The 21,243-nt window shown below is 25.7% G+C and overlaps 1 protein-coding gene across 1 annotated transcript in view; it reads left to right on the forward strand.

The window, feature by feature from the left end:
- LOC111623793 (spectrin beta chain-like) overlaps positions 1-21,243 on the forward strand; it is a 45,113-nt gene that overhangs the window by 15,973 nt on the left and 7,897 nt on the right. The window contains exons 8-26 of the mRNA XM_023366494.1: positions 942-1,129; positions 1,240-1,465; positions 1,551-1,682; positions 4,274-4,356; positions 6,673-6,811; positions 8,363-8,571; positions 12,470-12,647; positions 12,781-12,981; positions 13,058-13,153; positions 13,245-13,361; positions 13,506-13,700; positions 16,062-16,284; positions 16,926-17,032; positions 17,721-17,807; positions 17,884-17,946; positions 19,810-19,940; positions 20,032-20,091; positions 20,654-20,780; positions 20,855-20,919. Of these exons, the coding sequence (XP_023222262.1) occupies positions 942-1,129; positions 1,240-1,465; positions 1,551-1,682; positions 4,274-4,356; positions 6,673-6,811; positions 8,363-8,571; positions 12,470-12,647; positions 12,781-12,981; positions 13,058-13,153; positions 13,245-13,361; positions 13,506-13,700; positions 16,062-16,284; positions 16,926-17,032; positions 17,721-17,807; positions 17,884-17,946; positions 19,810-19,940; positions 20,032-20,091; positions 20,654-20,780; positions 20,855-20,919 (2,627 nt within the window). The remainder of the gene's footprint in view (positions 1-941; positions 1,130-1,239; positions 1,466-1,550; positions 1,683-4,273; positions 4,357-6,672; positions 6,812-8,362; positions 8,572-12,469; positions 12,648-12,780; positions 12,982-13,057; positions 13,154-13,244; positions 13,362-13,505; positions 13,701-16,061; positions 16,285-16,925; positions 17,033-17,720; positions 17,808-17,883; positions 17,947-19,809; positions 19,941-20,031; positions 20,092-20,653; positions 20,781-20,854; positions 20,920-21,243) is intronic.

Below are 21,243 nucleotides of genomic sequence, written 5' to 3' on the forward strand. Positions count from 1 at the left end.
TGTTTATTACAAGTTACGTTTACATGTAATGGGAAAAATTAAAGTCTGTTGTATAATTAATTGATGCTTTAAATAATTATTTTTAAAAATTTTTTCTAAACTTCAGTATGAAATTATGAACATAATTTTTTCATATTGAAGATTAAAAGAATAATAATAATTTTATTATAAACAATACATGAAAAAACTGTAGAATTACAGGTAAATAGTATATAAACTTCTAAATTTAAATTTTCAACTACAGTTCCTTTCTTAGAGATTAAATTTCTTATTTAAAATATTTAGAATTTAATTATTTCTACTAAAATATTAATTAATATTTGAACTATTTTTTAAAAGATGTGATATAATTCTTAATTTAAATACTTAGTCATTTAATATTTATACCACTCATAATAGTCTTATAATTAATACAAATGATATATAATTAAAATTATTCCTTAAAATAAAAAAACTTGCTCCCAGCTTTATAATTTTGATAATTAATAATTATTATTTTTGAAAACAGTTCTATGAGTCATTTAATATTTAAACTCGCATAAAATATTTCTCAAATCCTAAAATAAAAATTATATAATTTTATGCAAAGTCTAATCATCTCTGATCTTAAATACAGAAGTAATATTAAAATATGAAAATGAATGACATTATTTAGCATTTTGGAAAAAATATGCATTTGTTATTTTTATTAATCCAATTAGAAAATAATTTTTGGAGTACTTTAATAAGTCTTTCAATTATTAATACTGAATTAATTGAATATAAATTAAAAAACATACAGTGATAATTTAAAGTCATATGAATTAAATAATTTAAAAATTACTAAGAAAATTAATACTTAATAAATAAACAAGTCTAAAAGTTTTTTGTATGTATTAAGTATTATTTATTATTTAATGAAAATGTATTTAACAATTTTATGAATTATTCTTATTTAATAGATTGTTGGACAAATGATGGAGACTGACAGGCTTAAAAATAATTATGAGCATTTCTCAAGCAATCTATTGGATTGGATCAAATTAAAAATTCATGAGCTTGATAATCGTAATTTTCCAAATTCGCTTGAAGGAATTCAAAGAGAATTATTGAAATTTAAAGAATATAGAACAATAGAAAAACCACCTAAGTTAGTATTTAAATCATTTATTATTTTGTTATAACGTTTTAAATATAAATTCTTATTTAAAAACATCATGTTGCAGTTTTTTTCTAAGGTATTAATTTATTCTTTTTTAGATATAAAGAACGCAGTGAAATAGAAGCATTACTATTCTCAATTCAAACAAAAATGAAAGCTCTAGGACAACCACTTTACGTTCCTCCAGAAGGAAAACTTGTTCACGATATTGAAAAAGCATGGGATGAATTAGAAAAGGCAGAACATAGACGTGAAGTAGCTCTTAGAGAAGAACTTCTTCGACACGAAAAACTAGAAAATTTAGCATACAGATTTGAAAGAAAGGTTAATATTTCTTAAAATTTATCTAATAAATCTAAATATTATATTATGTATTAATAATTAATAAAACATTCATTATTGATTTTAGAGTTTCCTAAGAGAAGGATACTTAAAAGAGATGATTCAGGTGTTGTCAGATCCTCGATACGGCAGTAATCTAACACAGGTTGAAGCAACAATGAAGAAACATGAAGCGATTAGTGCAGACATTTTAGCTAGAGTAAGAAAATAATTTAAGTTACAATAAAATGAGAATTATTTACATTAATATTTATTATGTTTAACACAATTTATAATAGTTATAAATTTATCAGCAAATATTCAAAATTTAATGTGGATTTAAACCACATTAAATTTTGAATATTTGCTGATAAATTTATAACTATTATAATTTAAATTCNTTTTAGCTAGAGTAAGAAAATAATTTAAGTTACAATAAAATGAGAATTATTTACATTAATATTTATAATGTTTAACACAATTTATAATAGTTATAAATTTATCAGCAAATATTCAAAATTTAATGTGGTTTAAATTAAAATTTTATCTGAAAAACAAACAGATTTAAGAATCTAGAAAATCTTAACTATTATGCATGTTATTATCTATGTAAATATCTCAATGTAACAAAATATAGAAACTGGAAATGTCAGAAAATAAATTCACACTAGAAATCAACTCCAGCTAAAAGTATTAATGAAAACTTTTTGTTGGAGTTGATTTCTAAAGTGTCTAATACAGAGTATTAGACACCTTACCTCAAGACAGAATATGCTACCTTTTAACATTATATTTAATGTTAAAAGGTAGCATATTCTGTCTTGGAAACACCTTTTAACATTATATTTAATGTTAAAAGGTAGCATACTCTGTCTTGCAGCATTAAAGTCAACATTTAATTCATTTTATTATAGTGCATTACTTTTTAACAATATATTAGATAAACATTTATCATGAAGTGCATTTAATTTTATTTCTAACATGTGAATTTATTTTCTGTAAATATTTCATTTTATAAATGGTGGTTCTTTTTCTTAAAATAGTGTTTAAAAATGGATTTCAGTNAGAAACTGGAAATGTCAGAAAATAAATTCACACTAGAAATCAACTCCAGCTAAAAGTATTAATGAAAACTTTTTGTTGGAGTTGATTTCTAAAGTTGATGTCCTCAAGACAGAATATGCTACCTTTTAACATTAAATTTAATGTTAAAAGGTAGCATACTCTGTCTTGCAGAATTAAAGTCAACATTTTATTCATTTTATTATAGTGCATTACTTTTTAACAATATATTAGATAAACATTTGTCATGAAGTGCATTTAATTTTATTTCTAACATGTGAATTTATTTTCTGTAAATATTTCATTTTATAAATGGTGGTTCTTTTTCTTAAAATAGTGTTTAAAAATGGATTTCAGTTTGTTTGCACATCATGGACTACGATGTACAAGAGTTTATTTCTTGAACCACTAAGACAATGTGTAAAGATTGCATTTCTTTTAAAATAATTACAATAAAGAAATTGTTTTACAATTAACAATGCAATTTATTGACAAACTTTTTCGTACAAACAGCTCCTTAATAAATGTTTTCCATGTTAGAGAAGGAACACCCAAAATATTTATGTATAAATTATGATATATTTACTAAGATATCCAAATAGTAATTTCTTTTCACTGTTTAGATACAGAAATTGCATATAAAATCAAACCCAATATATGTTAATAATTAAACAATACAGACAATTAATAGGATTAAATAATAGGATAATTACTTAGCCATATTGTAACTGAACTTTTGTTGGGTATGATATGGCTAAGTAATTATTAAGATACTAAGTATAATTCAAATTACTTATTATTTTTAATAATTAATTAGACATATTGTGTATAATAAGAATCAGGCCATATTATTTGATTTTAGAAGTTACTTCAGTAGAATCAATTTATTGATTTCTTTAAAAAAGTAAATATTCATTTCCATGTTTTAATAATAAGTATTAACAGTTTAATGCAATCACTTTTTTTTTTGTGATAGGAAAATTGTCCTACTCGGAAACTTTGGTACAATATTCATAATTTCCCTGAAATGAATAATTTTATTTTCTTTTACAATGAATAAATAATAGTTTAATTTTTTGTAATTTCTGGATTAAAATTTTGTTCTACGATGTTTGAATCTAAGATGAACCTAATAGAATATTAATAGTCTTAAAACTGTTATTTATTGAAATAAATCTGTGATGATTAATTTACAAAAAACCTAAAGCTAGGTTTACATTGTCTTGTGAATCCAATCAAAGAACGAAACTATCACTAATCAAAGCAAAATGTTGTTTACATCATAGTACATAATATAAACTGACTTAAAAGTTGATTGATTGAAAAGATTTGGAATATTATTCGTGAAAAGATGATTGATCAAATGAACTGAAGTTTGTCAAAAATTCAGATATTTTCAATTTTTAACAAACTTTTTGGTGAAACAGTTGCTGAGAGGAAATGAAATGGCAGTTTGTATCTACTTTGTAGCAATTCATATGTCAATGTGAACCCAGTGTAATATTCCATTTATTTTGTAAATAATATACTAATTAATCTAATTCATAAAATATTAATATGTTGTAAAAATTTTTCATTGTATTCATTTTGATACATTGATTAAAAAAACAATTAGATTCTTTTCTCTAGAAAAAATTTATATTTAATTTTTCTTCACAATTTTTGAAAAATAAGCAATTAAGTTAAATGATTGTTAAAAAGTTCTTTCCTAATATTATATGCTAACATATTCATATTTCATTTTGATAGGAAGAACGGTTTAAGAATTTAGCAATAATGGCTGATGAGTTAGTAAGAGAAAATTATCATAGTAAAGAAAGAATCAAGAAAAGGTAACTAAAAATTTTAACATTATAAATTTACTATTTATGATTAATATTGATACTGCAATATATTAATTTTCTTATTAATCTATTTAGAAAATTGGTATATAGAAATTTACATTCACTTCTAAGAGAAGAAAATGTTAATGAGTTAAATAGGTCAAATATTAAAATTTTTTTAATATCATATTTGAAAATATTGATCTTAAGTGAAAGATAATGTTGCCCATCCTTTAAAATTTCTGATAGGAAAAGACCATAAAACAATATGATGATAAAGAATAATTGAGAAATGTTCTTATAAAAGTATACTTAAGCATGCTTCCTAGGGAAAGATGGGATCAAAAAATGAAAACTTAAAAATAAGAAAAAGAAGTTTGGATGAGATAGAAAGATATTCATTTTTATTTCTGCAATTTCAGATAATAGTTATTTCTTTATAATATTAATTTGATGAAAATTAGTCAGTAATTAATAAAAGTAAAGTTAATAATCAAACCATTTCTGTTTTTTAATTTTTGGAATATTTAAGTTAAATTTAACTGAATTTTCTCATCCACTTAATTTTTATATAAATCATACATTCCATTAATAGCTTTCAAATATATTTTTACTACTAAAATTTTATTCAGATTCATATGAAATATTTTGTATAGAGGATAATTATGTAAAATAGTCATCCATATACATGTATTAATGCCAATTATATAAATTATTCACACTGATGGACAAAGGTATAGCTGACAAAACTTATTTGTAATGGCTGCATCTATTATATTTATTTTCATTATGTGATGAGATGATTGTATGATACAGTAAATAGACTTTAAAACCCCAAACTCTTCATTGTGATAAATCTAATGGACTATTTGAGTTGGAACATTATTCCTCATCTTAGTTAGCTAGTTAACTTTATTACATAATGTGTATTTAGGCTCATTGAGTGCTAATATTACATCATTAGTAGTATTATACAAGAGACCTGGAGGAGTATTGTCTCCCAAAATTGACTGAAAAAATTATTAAATTTGTGCCATTATCCATATATTACTTATTGAATAACAAATTTTATAGATTTTATATGAATAATAAATAATTGATGAGTTCTAGGATCATTGCTCATAATCTTTGTCCCTTTGATCTTTTGTGTTTTCAAGGAATGGGCTCTATCTCTGCTTATGTGTTATGTGTTACACATTAATAAGTCCTAATGTTTTTTTTTAAATTTTAATGACCAAATAGTATAATTTACACTTAAATTATATTACAGTTTAAAATGATTTTACAATAATTATATTTTTACTTACTTTACTTACTTGATGATTTCAAGTTAAAATATATTTTTCCTGAATTACATAAAAATTTGTTAATTGTAGAAAAGACAAAAAAAATCCTCATATCATCGGGTTGATTCAAAAGTTCCTGGACACAGACAAGATACAAAATTTTATTGATATTAAAACAGAAAGACATGGTCATTCCTCAAAATAAAAGCAATTGTTAGCTATGGTCTTGACCTATCTCTGAAAATTGGTGGATACCTTGGCAATACCACTTAACTGGTTTTGATGCCAAAACTCATGAACCCTGTTTTCAATATCATGTGCCAATGATTGGAAGAGGTGAAAGTCTGATGAAGCCAGTCAAGGCTGTATGCTGGGGAAAGCAAAACTTTGATCATCTTCAGCTCCTTTAACTTTTCTTAGACCACTCTGGAATGGTGTGCCAGAGCACTATCATGCTGCAGCAGTGTATGCTTTTCATTAAGCAATGCTGGATAGCAAGTGTGCAGGACTTCAAGTGCTCTTTCCAGTTGATCAGCATAGAGGTTGCTGTAAACAGCCTGTTTATTAGGAACAAATTTCCAATGTACTTGACAGCCTAAATTCTACCAATAGTCATCTAGACCAAGTCTTGTCTATGAGGCTGGTGTTCCAGAACCATTCAGCTGCAGTTGTCTTGTTCATCAGGTGTGTGCCTTCAAATTCACAAATTTTCTCTGTTGCTGCTCTTGCACTGGACCCTTGTCTGTAGTAATGATGCAATGTGTCTTGAATGATGAGTTTTTTTTATCAGTCATTTTTTGTTGTGGAAAACAAAATTCACCAAAGGAATGAATTCAACAGTGCTATAAAATGATAATACATGCTTTGATGATGATGCAAATACGACCTCATTTGCATTCACAGCACTTTTGCCAGTGCTACAGATCTTTTTCACGATAGTGTTGTCAGTGCCCTGGAACTTTTGAATCATCCTGATAATTAAATAAAAAATGATTTATTATATGAATTTTAAAGTGATTTTACAAGATCATATTTACAGAGAACAAGAAATAATGGAACGATGGAATTATTTATTGGAGTTACTTAAGAAACATCGTATAACGTTGACTAACTTTAGTAATTTGATGAGCATGTTAAGAGAAATTGATACTATTACTGCAGAAATTAGATCAACTGAGGTATTGACTTTTTTTATAAATTTAAATTTTTATAGATGATAAATCAAAAGCTTATGTCTTATTAGTTTTTAAGTAAGATTAATGTAATTTATAATTTCTTTTTTACATTTTAATAAGTTGTTTGAATTTATAAATTCCTATAAAATTATTAATACTAAATTTTTTGATTCAGTATAGAATAGACTTTATCAGGTTAGTTTTAATCAGAATAGATTAGTTTTTATCAAATTTTAATAAATAATTTGATGGTTAAATTACATAATTTATTGTTTACTTGAATGAAAAATGATCTAATTATTAAAATTAATAATGTATGACAAATTAGCTATTTTATAATCAAATTTTTCAAGTTAATAAACTATCATTATACAAAAATTTATAATATCCAGCAATCCAGCTTTTTTAGGTATATTTATTTATTTATTCTTCAATAATACATCCTTAAGAATGTTAACCTTCAAAAACAGAAATTTATAGTGTTTACTTATTTGTTAATGATTAATCCACATATATTTTAATAGAACTTCATAGCACAATATAATTATATCATACATATTTATTTATTTATTCTTTCGTTGATGCCTAACAGAGCTTTATAGTTTCTGTCAATAAGAAAACTGCAACATTACTAGTCAGGTCATACAGTGATCATTTCATTTTTATTGTTATAATTCTTCCGTTATTATACAGAATTCTATTATTCCTGTTTTTCGTGATGTTTGCAACTGTATTAGTCAATATTATATTTGCAAATTTTCCTCTNTAAAATAAATTATTAGAAAGTTATTTGTGAAAATAACTACTAAAATTAAAAGATATATGGCTTCAGTCAAAGACAATTTGAACATTGTTAAGCCGTATTATTTTTGATTTAAATTGGAACTTGGTTGGAATAGTGATAAAGTATTTTGTATTTAATATAAGTAGTAATTATCAAGTTTTGTAACCTGTAAAAGTAGAAATCAACTTAATAACACTTAATAAATCATCGGTTGGCGATCAAAACCTCGTATCTGCATTTCCTGAAATTTTACAGGCGAGCTGAAAAATGTCGTGTCAAGGAAGCAAAATTTTGAGTACAAGTTGAGAGTTTTTGACAATGTCAGAGAGAGTGCTTCAAAGGTACACACTACTTACGAGGTTTTGGCAATATATAGAAATTGACTTTACAACACATTAATACAAAAATGTGATTTTGACTCATATGAGATTTTGATTGCCAGTTGATAAAATGTATATTTGATATAACTTATCTGTTTAATGCTTCCTCTACTATAAATTTTTATTATATTATTTCAGTTAATAATAACTGAAATGATTTGTTTGGCTATTAATCTGGAATTATCATACCACATGATATAAGTCAAGATTAATAGTTAAAAAATACATAGCTATTAAAGAATAAAATCCTAAAAAGAAAAAAGGACTAGAGGCTATTTGAATAAGGATTAAGGAACTTATAAATATGTAATCGATACTTTTAGTGCAATTGTTAAACAAAATATTTACAGAATGAAAAATTAAAATTAATTGGATGTCTTTTATTATTAGGGTGGTTTTTATTCTGATGATTATGGACGTCATTTGTTATCTGTTGAAGATTTATTACAGAAACATAGTCTAGTGGAGGCACAAATTATATCTCAGGGAGATACAATAAATAAGTTAAATAAACAGGCTCAAAAATTTGTCCATGAAGGTCATAAGGAAGCTCCAGTTTTACAAAAAAGACTTGAAAAATTAAATGATGAATATAATAAGTAAGTTTACATATATTTTAGACTNAGTATGCAAGCAACGTCTTTTGTTTCAGAATCTGTATTTGGCCGGCAGAGTAATGCTAAGATCAGAAATCCTAGTGATATGTAGTAGGATTCAAAAGTTTGGGGATTTTGCATATAGTTCCTTGCCTTGAATAGTTGAAACACAGATACACAGCCATCTTCAAAAAATCTTGTGTGATGATACACTTTTTCCAATGCTCATACACCTTCTGGAAACATTGCTTTAAGCCATCTTTTGCAACAATCTGCAATGCTACTTTTTACCTCATATGATGACTCAAAATGTTTGTTTGTTAAGTTATGGCAATGCAACACTTGGGGGTGATCTGCCTAGGGGGATGCCTTCCAGGAGAACTGGTCCCTATTTATGCGTTAGACATGGATAAAACTCGGAAAACTCCACATGGCCAGCCCATCTGAGTTAGGCGCAAACCCACAACTGAACTCCTAGTGTTCAGGGTACAAAGACCACTCGGCCAATGGTGGGCCTAAGAAGGAGACTAAGTCATTGTCATCAACTAAAAATTAATTTATAATAAAAATCTATTCTCTTCTAAATCCATTATTTAAATGAAACATATATATGAACTATAATTATATCCTATCTACATATTGCTGACTGTATACAATTTTAGGGCAGAATTTATGTATTCTGTCTTGAGAATAACCAATTAAAAATATTGAAAATAAAAATTTTTTATTGGAAGCAGAATATTTTTGAAATTTTAAATATATTATTGAAATTTGTCTCTAATTTATATGTTTTGTAAATGAAGAATTTTTAAGATTATTATGATTATTAGAAAACTTTTCATTTTTACTTTTATTAAAACTCATTGCTGTCTATATCATTAAATTCCTAGTATAAACAAAGTAATAGCAAAATATATAAGTTTTTCTATTAATCTCAGTTTTAAATTTATTGTAAAAAATTAATTTCTTACTTAACTTATAAATTAACAAATATTATAAATATATATTCCATAAATTTAATAAAGTAAATATATGTTGTATATATATATATATATAATATTTAATATTAACCCAGAGATATTCAAATTTTATCAAAATCAGCTTGAACAGTCTGTAATTCTGTTAATATTTTATAATTAACTACTTGGATACCCATGTAGTTAATTATAAAATATTAAATATAATGTTACATAGATTAATGAAAACTATTTAAAAGTATCAATTTTAAAAAATGTTTCAACTTGATATGAAAAAGTAACTATATTACATATGAAATTTAAATTGTATGATACATCATCTTGCATGATCTTGTATGACTTGTTTAACTAGTATTGTGTATTGGCAATTATAATTTTTTTATTATCAATTTTATTATTATGTATTGTTTAACTTACATATTGGTTTCTCCTTTTTTTTTAATGATTCTATCACTTTGTAATTTTAGTATTGCAATTATCACACTCTTGTCTGAAGGACTCTATCTGATTAATATGTAATAACAAAAGATTCTATTTGTATAATGTATAAAAAAATATTTTTTTATGACATAAATTTGACTTCTAACTTGTATATTTATGTTTAAAATATTTTAATTAACTATTTATATGAATTTTCAATTAATGTAAATATTTAATTTCAATATTTTAAATATGAGTAATATTTTTATACAGCAAAACCTGCTAACTCGGACCCACCAAATCAGATTTCACATAACTCGGATAAATTATTTTGAAAAATTTTACGGTTATTTAAAACTTCTTGACAATATAAAAATTATAACTAACAAGTAATTATAACTTTTTTAACAAATGTTTTTAATATCCAGAAGTCTTTGTGATACCATGCATTATATTACCACAGTCAGTAAGTTATTAAAGACTGTACATTACTGTATAGTGTATTGTCATGAAATTTTTTGAGCTCATTTCCTATAGTAATAAATTTGGCTGCATAACCTACTAAAGGTTAGCAAAATTTTTGTATGGAGTTGATCATGATAAATTACTATAATGTACCTTTTTGTTTTCCACATCATTGGAGAAAATACTATGCTGACTCAGATTTTTGTAAACTTGGACAACCTTCACCTCCTATTAGTTCAAGTTAGTGGGAATTTACTGTATACTGTTGTACAGGATGTTCACTTTAACATTTATCCAGGTGCAAAAGAAATCTTTCTGGCATTGCATGAGTATATGCATACGGTTCATTAGTTCTACTGTATGTGTTTATAGTAAAATAAATTAATTTGTTCAAAAGCAATGACATGCATAAATCATATGGTAGTTCCAAAGCAATATATATAAATTTTTCCATTTTTCCTGAGCACAAGTATAATGGAGGGGAATCATTTTAAGAAGATTTATCATAATGTACAAAGAATATGACTATAAAGGATAAAATCAACATTGCATGAATTAATCAAAAACAATTAACTTTGCTATAATATGTGTTCAAAAGAATCACTTTCAGCAGCAGTACAAAAGTGTAAATGGTTGCGAGTGGCATTATGATGGCACATAGCATACCTGGTGTCACTGTCCTATATCCTCTCATATTCATCTCTCCAGCTTGTCAATATCATGCAGGACTGCTTAGTACACATTATATCCTGATGTTTGTAGATTACTCCACAGGAAAAAATCCAGGAGGTTAAGTATGGTGAATGTGATGGTCATGGAACAGGGCTACATTGTTCTATCCATTGGTCATTGAATTGCTCTATGACCCACTGATGCATGTCTGTTCAGGAATAAGCTGGCACAGTATCCTTCTGATACCAAACATTCTGCAATTGCTCTAAGGTAAGTTGTTGTCCAGCCATTTGTCCACTATCATGTATAGGATATTAAGGCATCAATCAGTAGTCAGGATGCCATTGATGAATATGGGACCAAGAAGTTGTTCAGATCTGCAGATTCCAGATCCGCATGAGATGTTTAGTGTAAAATGCATCTAGTGTTGTGTATTTTGCTTGCAATATGAATTATAGTGTGGTCAAGCAGTCATGGTGTGATCTGGCATAAATTTAGTATCATGTTGCACCAGTTAAATTGCTGTTTTTTATCCCATGCATACTTCCCAGTTGCAGATTGCAGTTGAATTATTGCAAATTAAAACAATTTAAAATTTGATGTACAGTATTTGTATTTGTTTTAATTCACTTTGTCTTGCTGCTTCATTTATGCTTGTCTGTGAATATGCCTGGAAATATGCCAATACTTTAACACTGTGAAGATGAGGACAATCTGGACCATTACCTTTGACTATGCTACTAGTTTGTATCAAGCAGTATATTATATTCAGACTTGTCATAAGTGTAAGTATTGATGCAGCTGGAAAGTGTTTGTGGAATCTATGTACTGCTTCTCATGAATTTCTTCTCCTATCCTCATAAAGAATAATCATTTTACCGTAGTATTCATGGTTATAAAGCATTGATACTACATGACTTGTCAGGATTGAATTTTAATTTGCATCTTGTTCTTACATTTAAAAAATTTACATATTGCCATAGAACTCCAGTACAATTTACACATGTTCCTTTTTTGAATGAATGAACCTATTTATTATGATAATTTATTTTACTATAAATATTGCAATGGAATTAATGCACCATATGCATATATTTGCACAATGATGAAAAGATATCTTTTGTACCTGGATGAATGTAAAGTATAAAAACATCCTATATATAAAATACAAGTATAAATTATTAAAATGGACTAAGATAACTTTATCAGAAGAAGTCAGTTTTTTAAATGTTTATGTTTATTTTAATATAGTTTTGATGAATTAAGATATAATTTATATTAACTTTTAGTTAAGCAAAATGTATTAAATTAAATTATTATAATTAATTTTATTTTACTTTTTTATTAATATGATGACTTTCTCTTAGTCTTTTACAATTAGCAAAAGCCCGAAAAGATAAACTAGAGGAATCCAGAGTCTATTTCCAATTTGTTCAAGATCATGAGGAAGAAGAGGCATGGGTGATAGAAAGGCAACGAATTTGTAAAGCTGTTGTACCAGGAAGAGATCTTCAAGGAGCTCTTTCATTACAACAAAAACATAAAGTAAATTTTTTAGAAATAACTATTAATTAAAATTTAAAAACACAATAGAAATCACTTAAATTACAAAATAAGTTTTATTATTCTATTTTAAATTTCTTTAAAAATATTAAATAATTTCAAATGTTTTGTATAGGCATTAGAAGCAGAAATTAAAACAAGACTACCTAGAGCTCAGAAAGTATCAGAAGCTGGAGAAAAATTAATAAATAATAATCATCCCGAGAAACAAGATGTAAGAAGAAGAGTTGATGATTTAAAAAGTCAATGGGAATATTTACATGAATTATGGGCTGCAAAAAATAAACAATTAGAGGATGCTTCTGAAGCTTATCAGGTAAAATATTTTTGAAATTTTTTATTAAAAATATATTGTTGTTATCTGATATTCAATAACTTTCCATTAACTACAGTATCATGCTGACGCCAATGAAGCAGAATCCTGGATACGAGAGAAACGACAATTAGTTTCCAGCAAAGATTATGGAAAAGATGAACCAAGTGCTCAAGTATGAATAATTTATATTTTCAATTTATCTAAATCAATTTTTTACTTATTTTTCATACAGAGAACTTATTTGATTTTAATTCATTTTAAAGGCACTTCTTCAACGTCACAGTCGTTTAGAAAGTGAAATAAAAGCATATGATTCAGATATAAAAAGACTCAATGATCAAGCACAAAGAATGATAGAATTAGGAATTTCAATATTATATGTAAGCATATTTATTAAAATTAATTGTTTCAAATATTATTGTTTTATAATTTATCACAATTATTATATTTAAAACACATTTAGTTATATGTAATCAAGAAAGTTTCTTTAATAAAAACTTTACATAAAATTATATAATCTACAGCCAGTGGATTCATTTGTTGAAGAACCTGAAGTAGATGAATGGATTGAAGAAGTTGTCATGGTTCCAACTGAAGAATTTGTTGATGAAATAGTTGAAAAGGAGGTTCTTCGTGATGTTATTGATGAAAGGAAAATTCCACAAGTTCGTGCACTCTATCCTTTTTCAGGTCATGGAATGGAAATACAGAGAGGAGAGGTAATATTAGAAATTTAACATGGTTTTTTATATTAAACGATAATATAAGAAGTTTAGTTATATGATTTAAGCTGTTGATAAATTTTTTAATCAATTTACAAGTGTACATTTTTCTAGTTCTAATGTGTATAAATATAAATGAGAATGTTTGTTTGTTTTATACTCCTAGTCTGTCAATTGCTACAAAAGTCAGCAGTAATAGCAAGGTTGTGGCCGAAATTTTCATCTCTAAAATGTGAACATTGAATGTCGAGCGCCACTATCTTGTAAGCAAAGTGGAACTTGACATTTGACATTCATGTTTTAGAGTTGAAAATTTTGGCCACAACCTTGCTAATGTTAACATACTTCTAATTTAGATAATTGTACATCACACCCAAAATATTGACTGAATTTTTTTATATCAATTAATTTCTGTTTACATTGGATTTGCTGAATTTACATGTAGCACCATCTATTGGCAAAAAATTAAAAAAATAATAAACTAAACATAATTTGTATAAAAAAACATATAATTAAAAAAAACAAATATTATTACAGTATATTCACTTAGTTACTGCAACAATGATATAGCACAAAGTAATAATACTTTGTGCTATAATTGCTATAATTACTTTGATGAGTAGCATTTGGCACTTACCTGTGTGGAATCAAAACTGTTACACTCATAGTCAGTCATGGGTGAACCCATCACCAACGGGCTGGCCATGTGCAGTTTTCCAGGTTTTCTTCAAGTTAGTAACACCTAAATAGAGCCAGTTTTTCATAAAACTCCCTCCTAGGAGGCATCCCCCTTCACACATCGTCCACCTGTCGCAATGCAACACATGGGCATTATATACATTTGATACAATTGTATATTCTACAGTTGATAAAATTGTCAGGACAATAATTGTAAAAATTGACAAACAAAGGCTATACAATATAAAGTCTTCTCTTGCTCTAGTCAAAAAGGATATACAGTAGAGCATCAATTACCGACTCAATTGGGGACTCAGGTTGGTCGGATAACTGAACAAATCGGATAACTGAAAAAAATGAAAAAAAAATACATTATTAATATAGTATATTAGTATATCCCATGTAATTAGTATAGTATATCGCTATTAACCAACTTCGCGTTGAATTTTCATCTATGTTAAGCCTAAGAAATTTTTTTAAAAATAATAATCGTCACTATTGTATCATTAAAAATTATTTTTAAATTATTTTATTGCTCACAAAACCACTCATAATTACAAAACCACTCATAATTACAAAATTAAGTCTCGTTTAAATACTGACCTCTCTTCAATGGTTGAGTCAGGGTTGCCAACTAAAACACGCAAAAATTTAACAAAAATAATATTAAAGTAGCCAAGACATAGCCAAATATTGTAGTCCACATCACTAGCAAAGATTTGAAATTTGCCAACTAGAACGATCGGTTAACCGATGTGACGGTTAATCGAGGGTCGGATAATTGATGCTCTACTGTAATTTGAAAAACAAATATATTTACTTAATTACTGCAATGGGTAGCACATAGTTCTTGCCTGCTTGAAGTTGAAAGTGTTACTCTGTGAAACTTTATAGGTATTTAACTTTCTACAAATAACAACTCGGGTTGTTTCATTTCTGAATGGTACTTTCTTAATTCTAATAAGTGCCCATCAGTGGCCGAGTAGATAAAACCATTGAACACTGTAGTTGCTCATGGGTTTGCATCTTGCCAACAGACCAGCCACAAGGAGTTTTCCAAGTTTTCTTCACATTAGTAACACTTAAATAGGGGGCCAGCTTCACATAAAAGTCTTCCTGCAAGGCATCTCCCTTGGCAGATCCCAACATGTTGCATTATTATAACAAAATAAACCAAACTAATTCTAATAATTTTTCTATAAACTCACTATTTCTGAGAACATACAAGTACTTCTACATAGTTTATAGGCATTCTGATAATGTTCATAAAATGGGTTTATCACATACATTTTTCAAATTTACAATTAATAACACTGGTTGTTACAATTACTGCTACAAATACTTTATAAACCTGGCCAAAGCCAGATGTAACCAGCTAGTTAATATATATTTTTCAATTAAATACTACTCTTCTGTAATTATATACATATACAGTAATATACTTTAAATCTTTAATAATATATTCTATAATGAAAATTAAATATAAACAAATATAATTAGTAGATGACATTTCATTCAAAAATTTTTTATTGATTTTTATATTTTATTTATATATTTCATTATTTAATAAAGATATTTACTATTAGTATTTAATTTAAAATTAATGTTAATTAAACAAATATTTAATCATATTTTATAATTTGAATTACTCAATTTATATATCCATAATAATAATTTCAGGTAATGATATTAATTCACGAAACAAATGCTGATTGGTGGAATGTCAGAAAAGCAAATGGACAAGATGGTTTTGTTCCTGCAAATTATGTTAAATTAGTTGAGCCAAAAATAGTAAGAAAAGTTGTAAAACAACCAGTAAAAGTTCCTGAGAAACAACGAGTTAAGAAGACTGTATTAAAAAAGAAAGTCATTAAGAGGAAAAAAGATAAATCTCCTGAGATAAGTAAGTCAATAACTCTTTATTTAAGATTGAAAAATAGTTTATATTACACACACACACTAATTGGGATGAATAGAAAAATCTCAACTCAAAGTTATTTTCAGAAGCATTTTTATATTGTACGGGCTCATGGGAGTAAACTCAATAGCCAGAATTGCAGGACAGAGTGCCATTAAGGCAAGAATGAAATTGTGTGCATTTTTTTTTTCTAATTACTTTAAATGAATTAAAGAGTAAAATTGATGCAATAGGGCTCATCTATATCCAAATATACTTTAAAATGATGTAAAAATGTAAATATAATTAATACAAAAGTACTTTAATGAATTGGAAGTAGATTTTGCCTTAGCATATTTGAATGAATTTATATAATTTACAAAAATATTTAAATGAAATTGTATACATATATATATACTGTGTATATATTTTTTGTTTATACTTTTTTTATATTTAATTATTTATCTAACATCAACAAATAGTTTTTACTTTGATCTGAATATTCTCCACTAATATAAATTTCAATCCTTAAATTAGTATTATGCTACGTTAATCCTGAAGCTATTCTTTTATGAAAATGTCAATATATTATTTTAACAAATAAACAGCAATAATTATTACATGTTATTATTTTGTTTATCCGATAGAAAGGACATTATCTAGATCATCTAGTAAACCCGAAGAAGGAGAAAATGTAAAAGAACGTCAGAATGTAATCAATGTAGCTTATGAACATCTTGTTAAATTGTCACAGGTAATATTAAAATTATAACTTTCAATTAAAGTAATAAATTAAAAATAATTATTATTTAAAAATTTTTAAAATCTAAACTCAAAGAAAATATGAGAATAATTATTTTGAGTATATTTTACATTATTTATAACTAAGTTGAGGATGAACGTTTGATTTTTTTTTAATTATCAGTTGGTGCAATTTTCTGAATAAAAAATTAGATAGTATTTTTTATTATAAGTTTAAATTAACATAAATCTTGTATATTATTTTACCATATTCTATAAATGATTTAATTTCTTTTATATAATGAAAATATTCAATGGGCTTTTGTCCAAAATCTAGAAAATCATATGATTACAATCTGTTTTATACAATAAATTCATTAAGAGGTATTGAAGCTATTTGAAGCCATTAACTAAATATATAATTATATAGATTATTAAATGCTAAATACTAAATACTATTTTGATATATTAACCATATATCAAAATTAATATTCAATCAGACAATGTTTAGATAGCATGTGATCATAATTTCTTTATATTTTTATATCCAGATTTTTTCCAAGTATTTAAATATATATTATAAAAGAAGTGCTGAAAAATAACATTTTTTTACAATTTACTTGTTAATGATTTAATGTCATTTATTATATTCTTTAAACTATATATAAAATATATTAATAAAAGTTATTTTCATTATCTAGGAGAGACGTTTATATTTAGAAGATGCAATATGTCTTTTTGGTTTCTATAGAGAATGTGATGATTTTGAAGCTTGGATGAAAGATAAGGTAATAATTAAATATTTTAAAACTAGATATTATAAGGAAAAATAAATTAAATAATCATTTTTTATAAACTTTATAGGAAAAAATGTTAACTACAGAAGATCCTAATGATAGTGTAGAAGTCATGAAGAAAAAGTTTGAGGTTTGTCTGTATTTAAGTTTATTCTTTGTTCTTGCTGACAGTTAACATATACCAATATGTTTATTTAAAATTATACATTACATAGTACAAGTATTTCTTGCTTACACACAGTGGCGTGCTGTTTAGGGAAGCTGTGGAAGTGCTGCTTCCCTTGTATTTTCTAAAACATAAATACATATTGTGTGAATATTTTGATATTTTAACACACTTTAAATTACTTAAAATTAATATTTTATTATAACCACATTATGTATTTTATTACAAATTTCTATACCTGTGAAAAACAATGATAAGATTGCTATTGTATATTTGAATATGAATTCACATATGTATATTTGCAATGGAAGCGCTGTATTGTCGAATACGGAATGGCTTCCACAGCGAAAATATTTGAATGGTGTAAAGCATCCAGATTATATGCATTTGCACATGCGCTTTACAGAGCACCAACCTCATGTGGTTTAGCTGGTGGATGCTACACACCAAAATATCGTATAACACTTCCAATGATTCTATCCATTAGCCACTCATACAGAGCTATTTGACTAAGTGCATTGTTTTAAGATTTAAAAAGTAAAGAATATTTTATGTTATTTTTATGTACGTTTCTTTAGAAAGCTATATTTAATTATAATGTTTTTTAATTATAATTATATTGACAGATTTTCAGACATAAAATCTTGAGAATTTTTATCACTTTTAGACGTTAATAATTTTAAATATTATGAAAAACAATTTTCCAAAGCGAGTTTTAATTCTTTAAATTAAGTAAATTTTATGGAGAATTTTTTAATTTATTTAAATTATGTAGTGGATTGCAATATTTATATTCGTGTCCATACTAAATTGGCAAGTCACTCTTGGACATAAAATGTATTATAATTAATGACGATCTGAACAAAGATGTACTAAAAGAATTATATGATTTAATATCGTTAATTTTCATGGTACCATCTACGAGTGCATTTGTTGAGTGCAGTTTTTCAACCATGAAGCGAGTTGATACATTTGCAAGGAACACTCAGTTGGAGGAAAGATTGTTGTCACTAGCATTGCTTTCAATAGGAAAAGAGCTTTTAAATACTTTGATGGAATCAACGACAAATGATTTTTTTGATAAAGTAATTAATGACTTTGCAGGAAAAAATCACCAAATAGTTTATAAAAAATAATAAAAACAAGTTCTTATATCTTCGTTTTATGTAAATTATCTATTTTAGAATTAAAATAAACTGTTTATTTTTGTCATTTCCTGTATTTGTTCAAAATTTTTTATGGAAACAGTTTGGGTTTTAGACCAAATAATCAGAATCTTAAAAAATAAAATAATTTTATTTGGAACTCGAGTACAAGGACTGGCACCAGTACAATGCATGTGGTAAGAATGAACTGGAGAGGGAGACAAAAGACTAAATCTGGGGACATGGTGAGGTGTTGCCAAGTTGGCCACAACAGCTTCCCCATCAAATGTCACTGCATGCCACTACTTACACAGGATTTGATTAATATGTGAAATTAATTGCAGCAAAAATTTTAATTAATGTGGTTTTAAAAGCTGTCTTTACTTAACAATTTCTTGGCAAATAAGGTGTTGGAGAATTTGTTATTTTTCTTATTAACCAGAAATTTGTTCTTGCAGTGATTGTTTGATCGAGTACTGAGGTACCAATGTATTTGATTTACGTGATTTTGGTATATGCAGTAGCATTGAGGGATTAATTAACTGCATTAATCAAAGAATACATGTACTGTACATAATACGTTTGAAAATATTTTTATTATATATTCAGTTTTTTATTTTTTTTACAATTATTTTATTTTATTTATTCCAATTTATTTTATGAACGATTTTTTTTTTTTTAGAATTTCCTTACAGATCTTTCTGCTAGTTGTAGAAGAATTGATGATATTGATTGTATGGTTAATGAATTTGTACAGAATCATCATAGCCAACTTAATGCTATCAAAACAAGACAGAAACAAATCCATGATCGGTATTAATTTATATAAAATTAAAATTAACTTTTTCCAAATAATTTTGATCAAATAATTTGAGAAATCAATTAAAATACATATAAATTTTAGGTGGAGTAAATTAAATAAATTAAAGATAGATAAAGAAAGAAGTTTAGAAGGTGCAACAAGGCAAGTTTTTGTTAAGGCTTTAATTATATAAAAATATAAGTTGTATTGTAAATATAATCAGTTATATTCAGCATTATACATTTTTATTGATATGAAGAATTAATTGCTCTTTGTAGTAATTAGTCTAAACCCGAGGAAAATTTTTTAATTTTAATCTTAGAAATAATAATATAAATATTACTGGAAATTAAAATTTTAATCTTTTACTTCATATTAATAACAAAAAAAGTATAATTTTTATTATTATTTTTTTATAATAATACATGTAAAGTGAATTTTTTATATCATTTTTTCAAAAAATATTAATTATTTAAAAAAATATGTTTTATTATATTTAAAATGAAATAATAATATAATTTACTAGCTATATTATTATATTGAATAATTTAAATATAGTTTTTGCAAAATTAGGAAATAGAATTTTATATAAAAATAATCATATTATCAATATAAAATATTTTTACATGAAAAACATTTTAATTTTAATTTTTTTGAAACATTTCCAATTATATTAGTTTCAACAATATAATAAAATTAATGTATATGTTGTTGCATTACTTAGTGTTGAATTATTTAATCGGACATGTGACGATGCCTACGAATGGATGATGGAAAAATTGAACAAAATGGATGTTGATGATTTAGGACGTGACATGAAAACAGTACAAGCATTACAAAGAAAACATCAAGTAAGTTTATCAAAATAAAAAATTTTATTTTATTTTATTTTACATAAAATTTAATTAAAAAAATTTTTAAACAGAATTTAGAAAGAGAACTTGCCCCAGTTGGAGAAAAATTTAATCGAGTAAATTTATTGGCTGATTCGTAAGTCCAGAACATAACATTTTATTATTGATTAGAAATGATTTTAACAATTATAGTAAACTGAATACCAATATTTTTCTATAATCTATTACTAAAAAATTGTTTATGAAGACATTGGTTTTTGAATAATATTTGGCTTAGATGCAATTAAAAATTAGGTATTTAAATGTTAAAACCAAACGAATGCTGGATTATATCAGACTATTTTACTACTTGTAGTAATATAGTCTGATATAATCTGGCAATCATTTGGCTTTAATATATAACTATTGGGTTTAAGATGTTGATATCTGTACTTAAATGTATTCATTGTAAATAATGAGA

The sequence above is a fragment of the Centruroides sculpturatus genome, unplaced genomic scaffold (assembly GCF_000671375.1).
Source record: "Centruroides sculpturatus isolate CEXI.00-Female unplaced genomic scaffold, Cexi_2.0 scaffold120, whole genome shotgun sequence".
NCBI lineage: Eukaryota > Metazoa > Arthropoda > Arachnida > Scorpiones > Buthidae > Centruroides > Centruroides sculpturatus.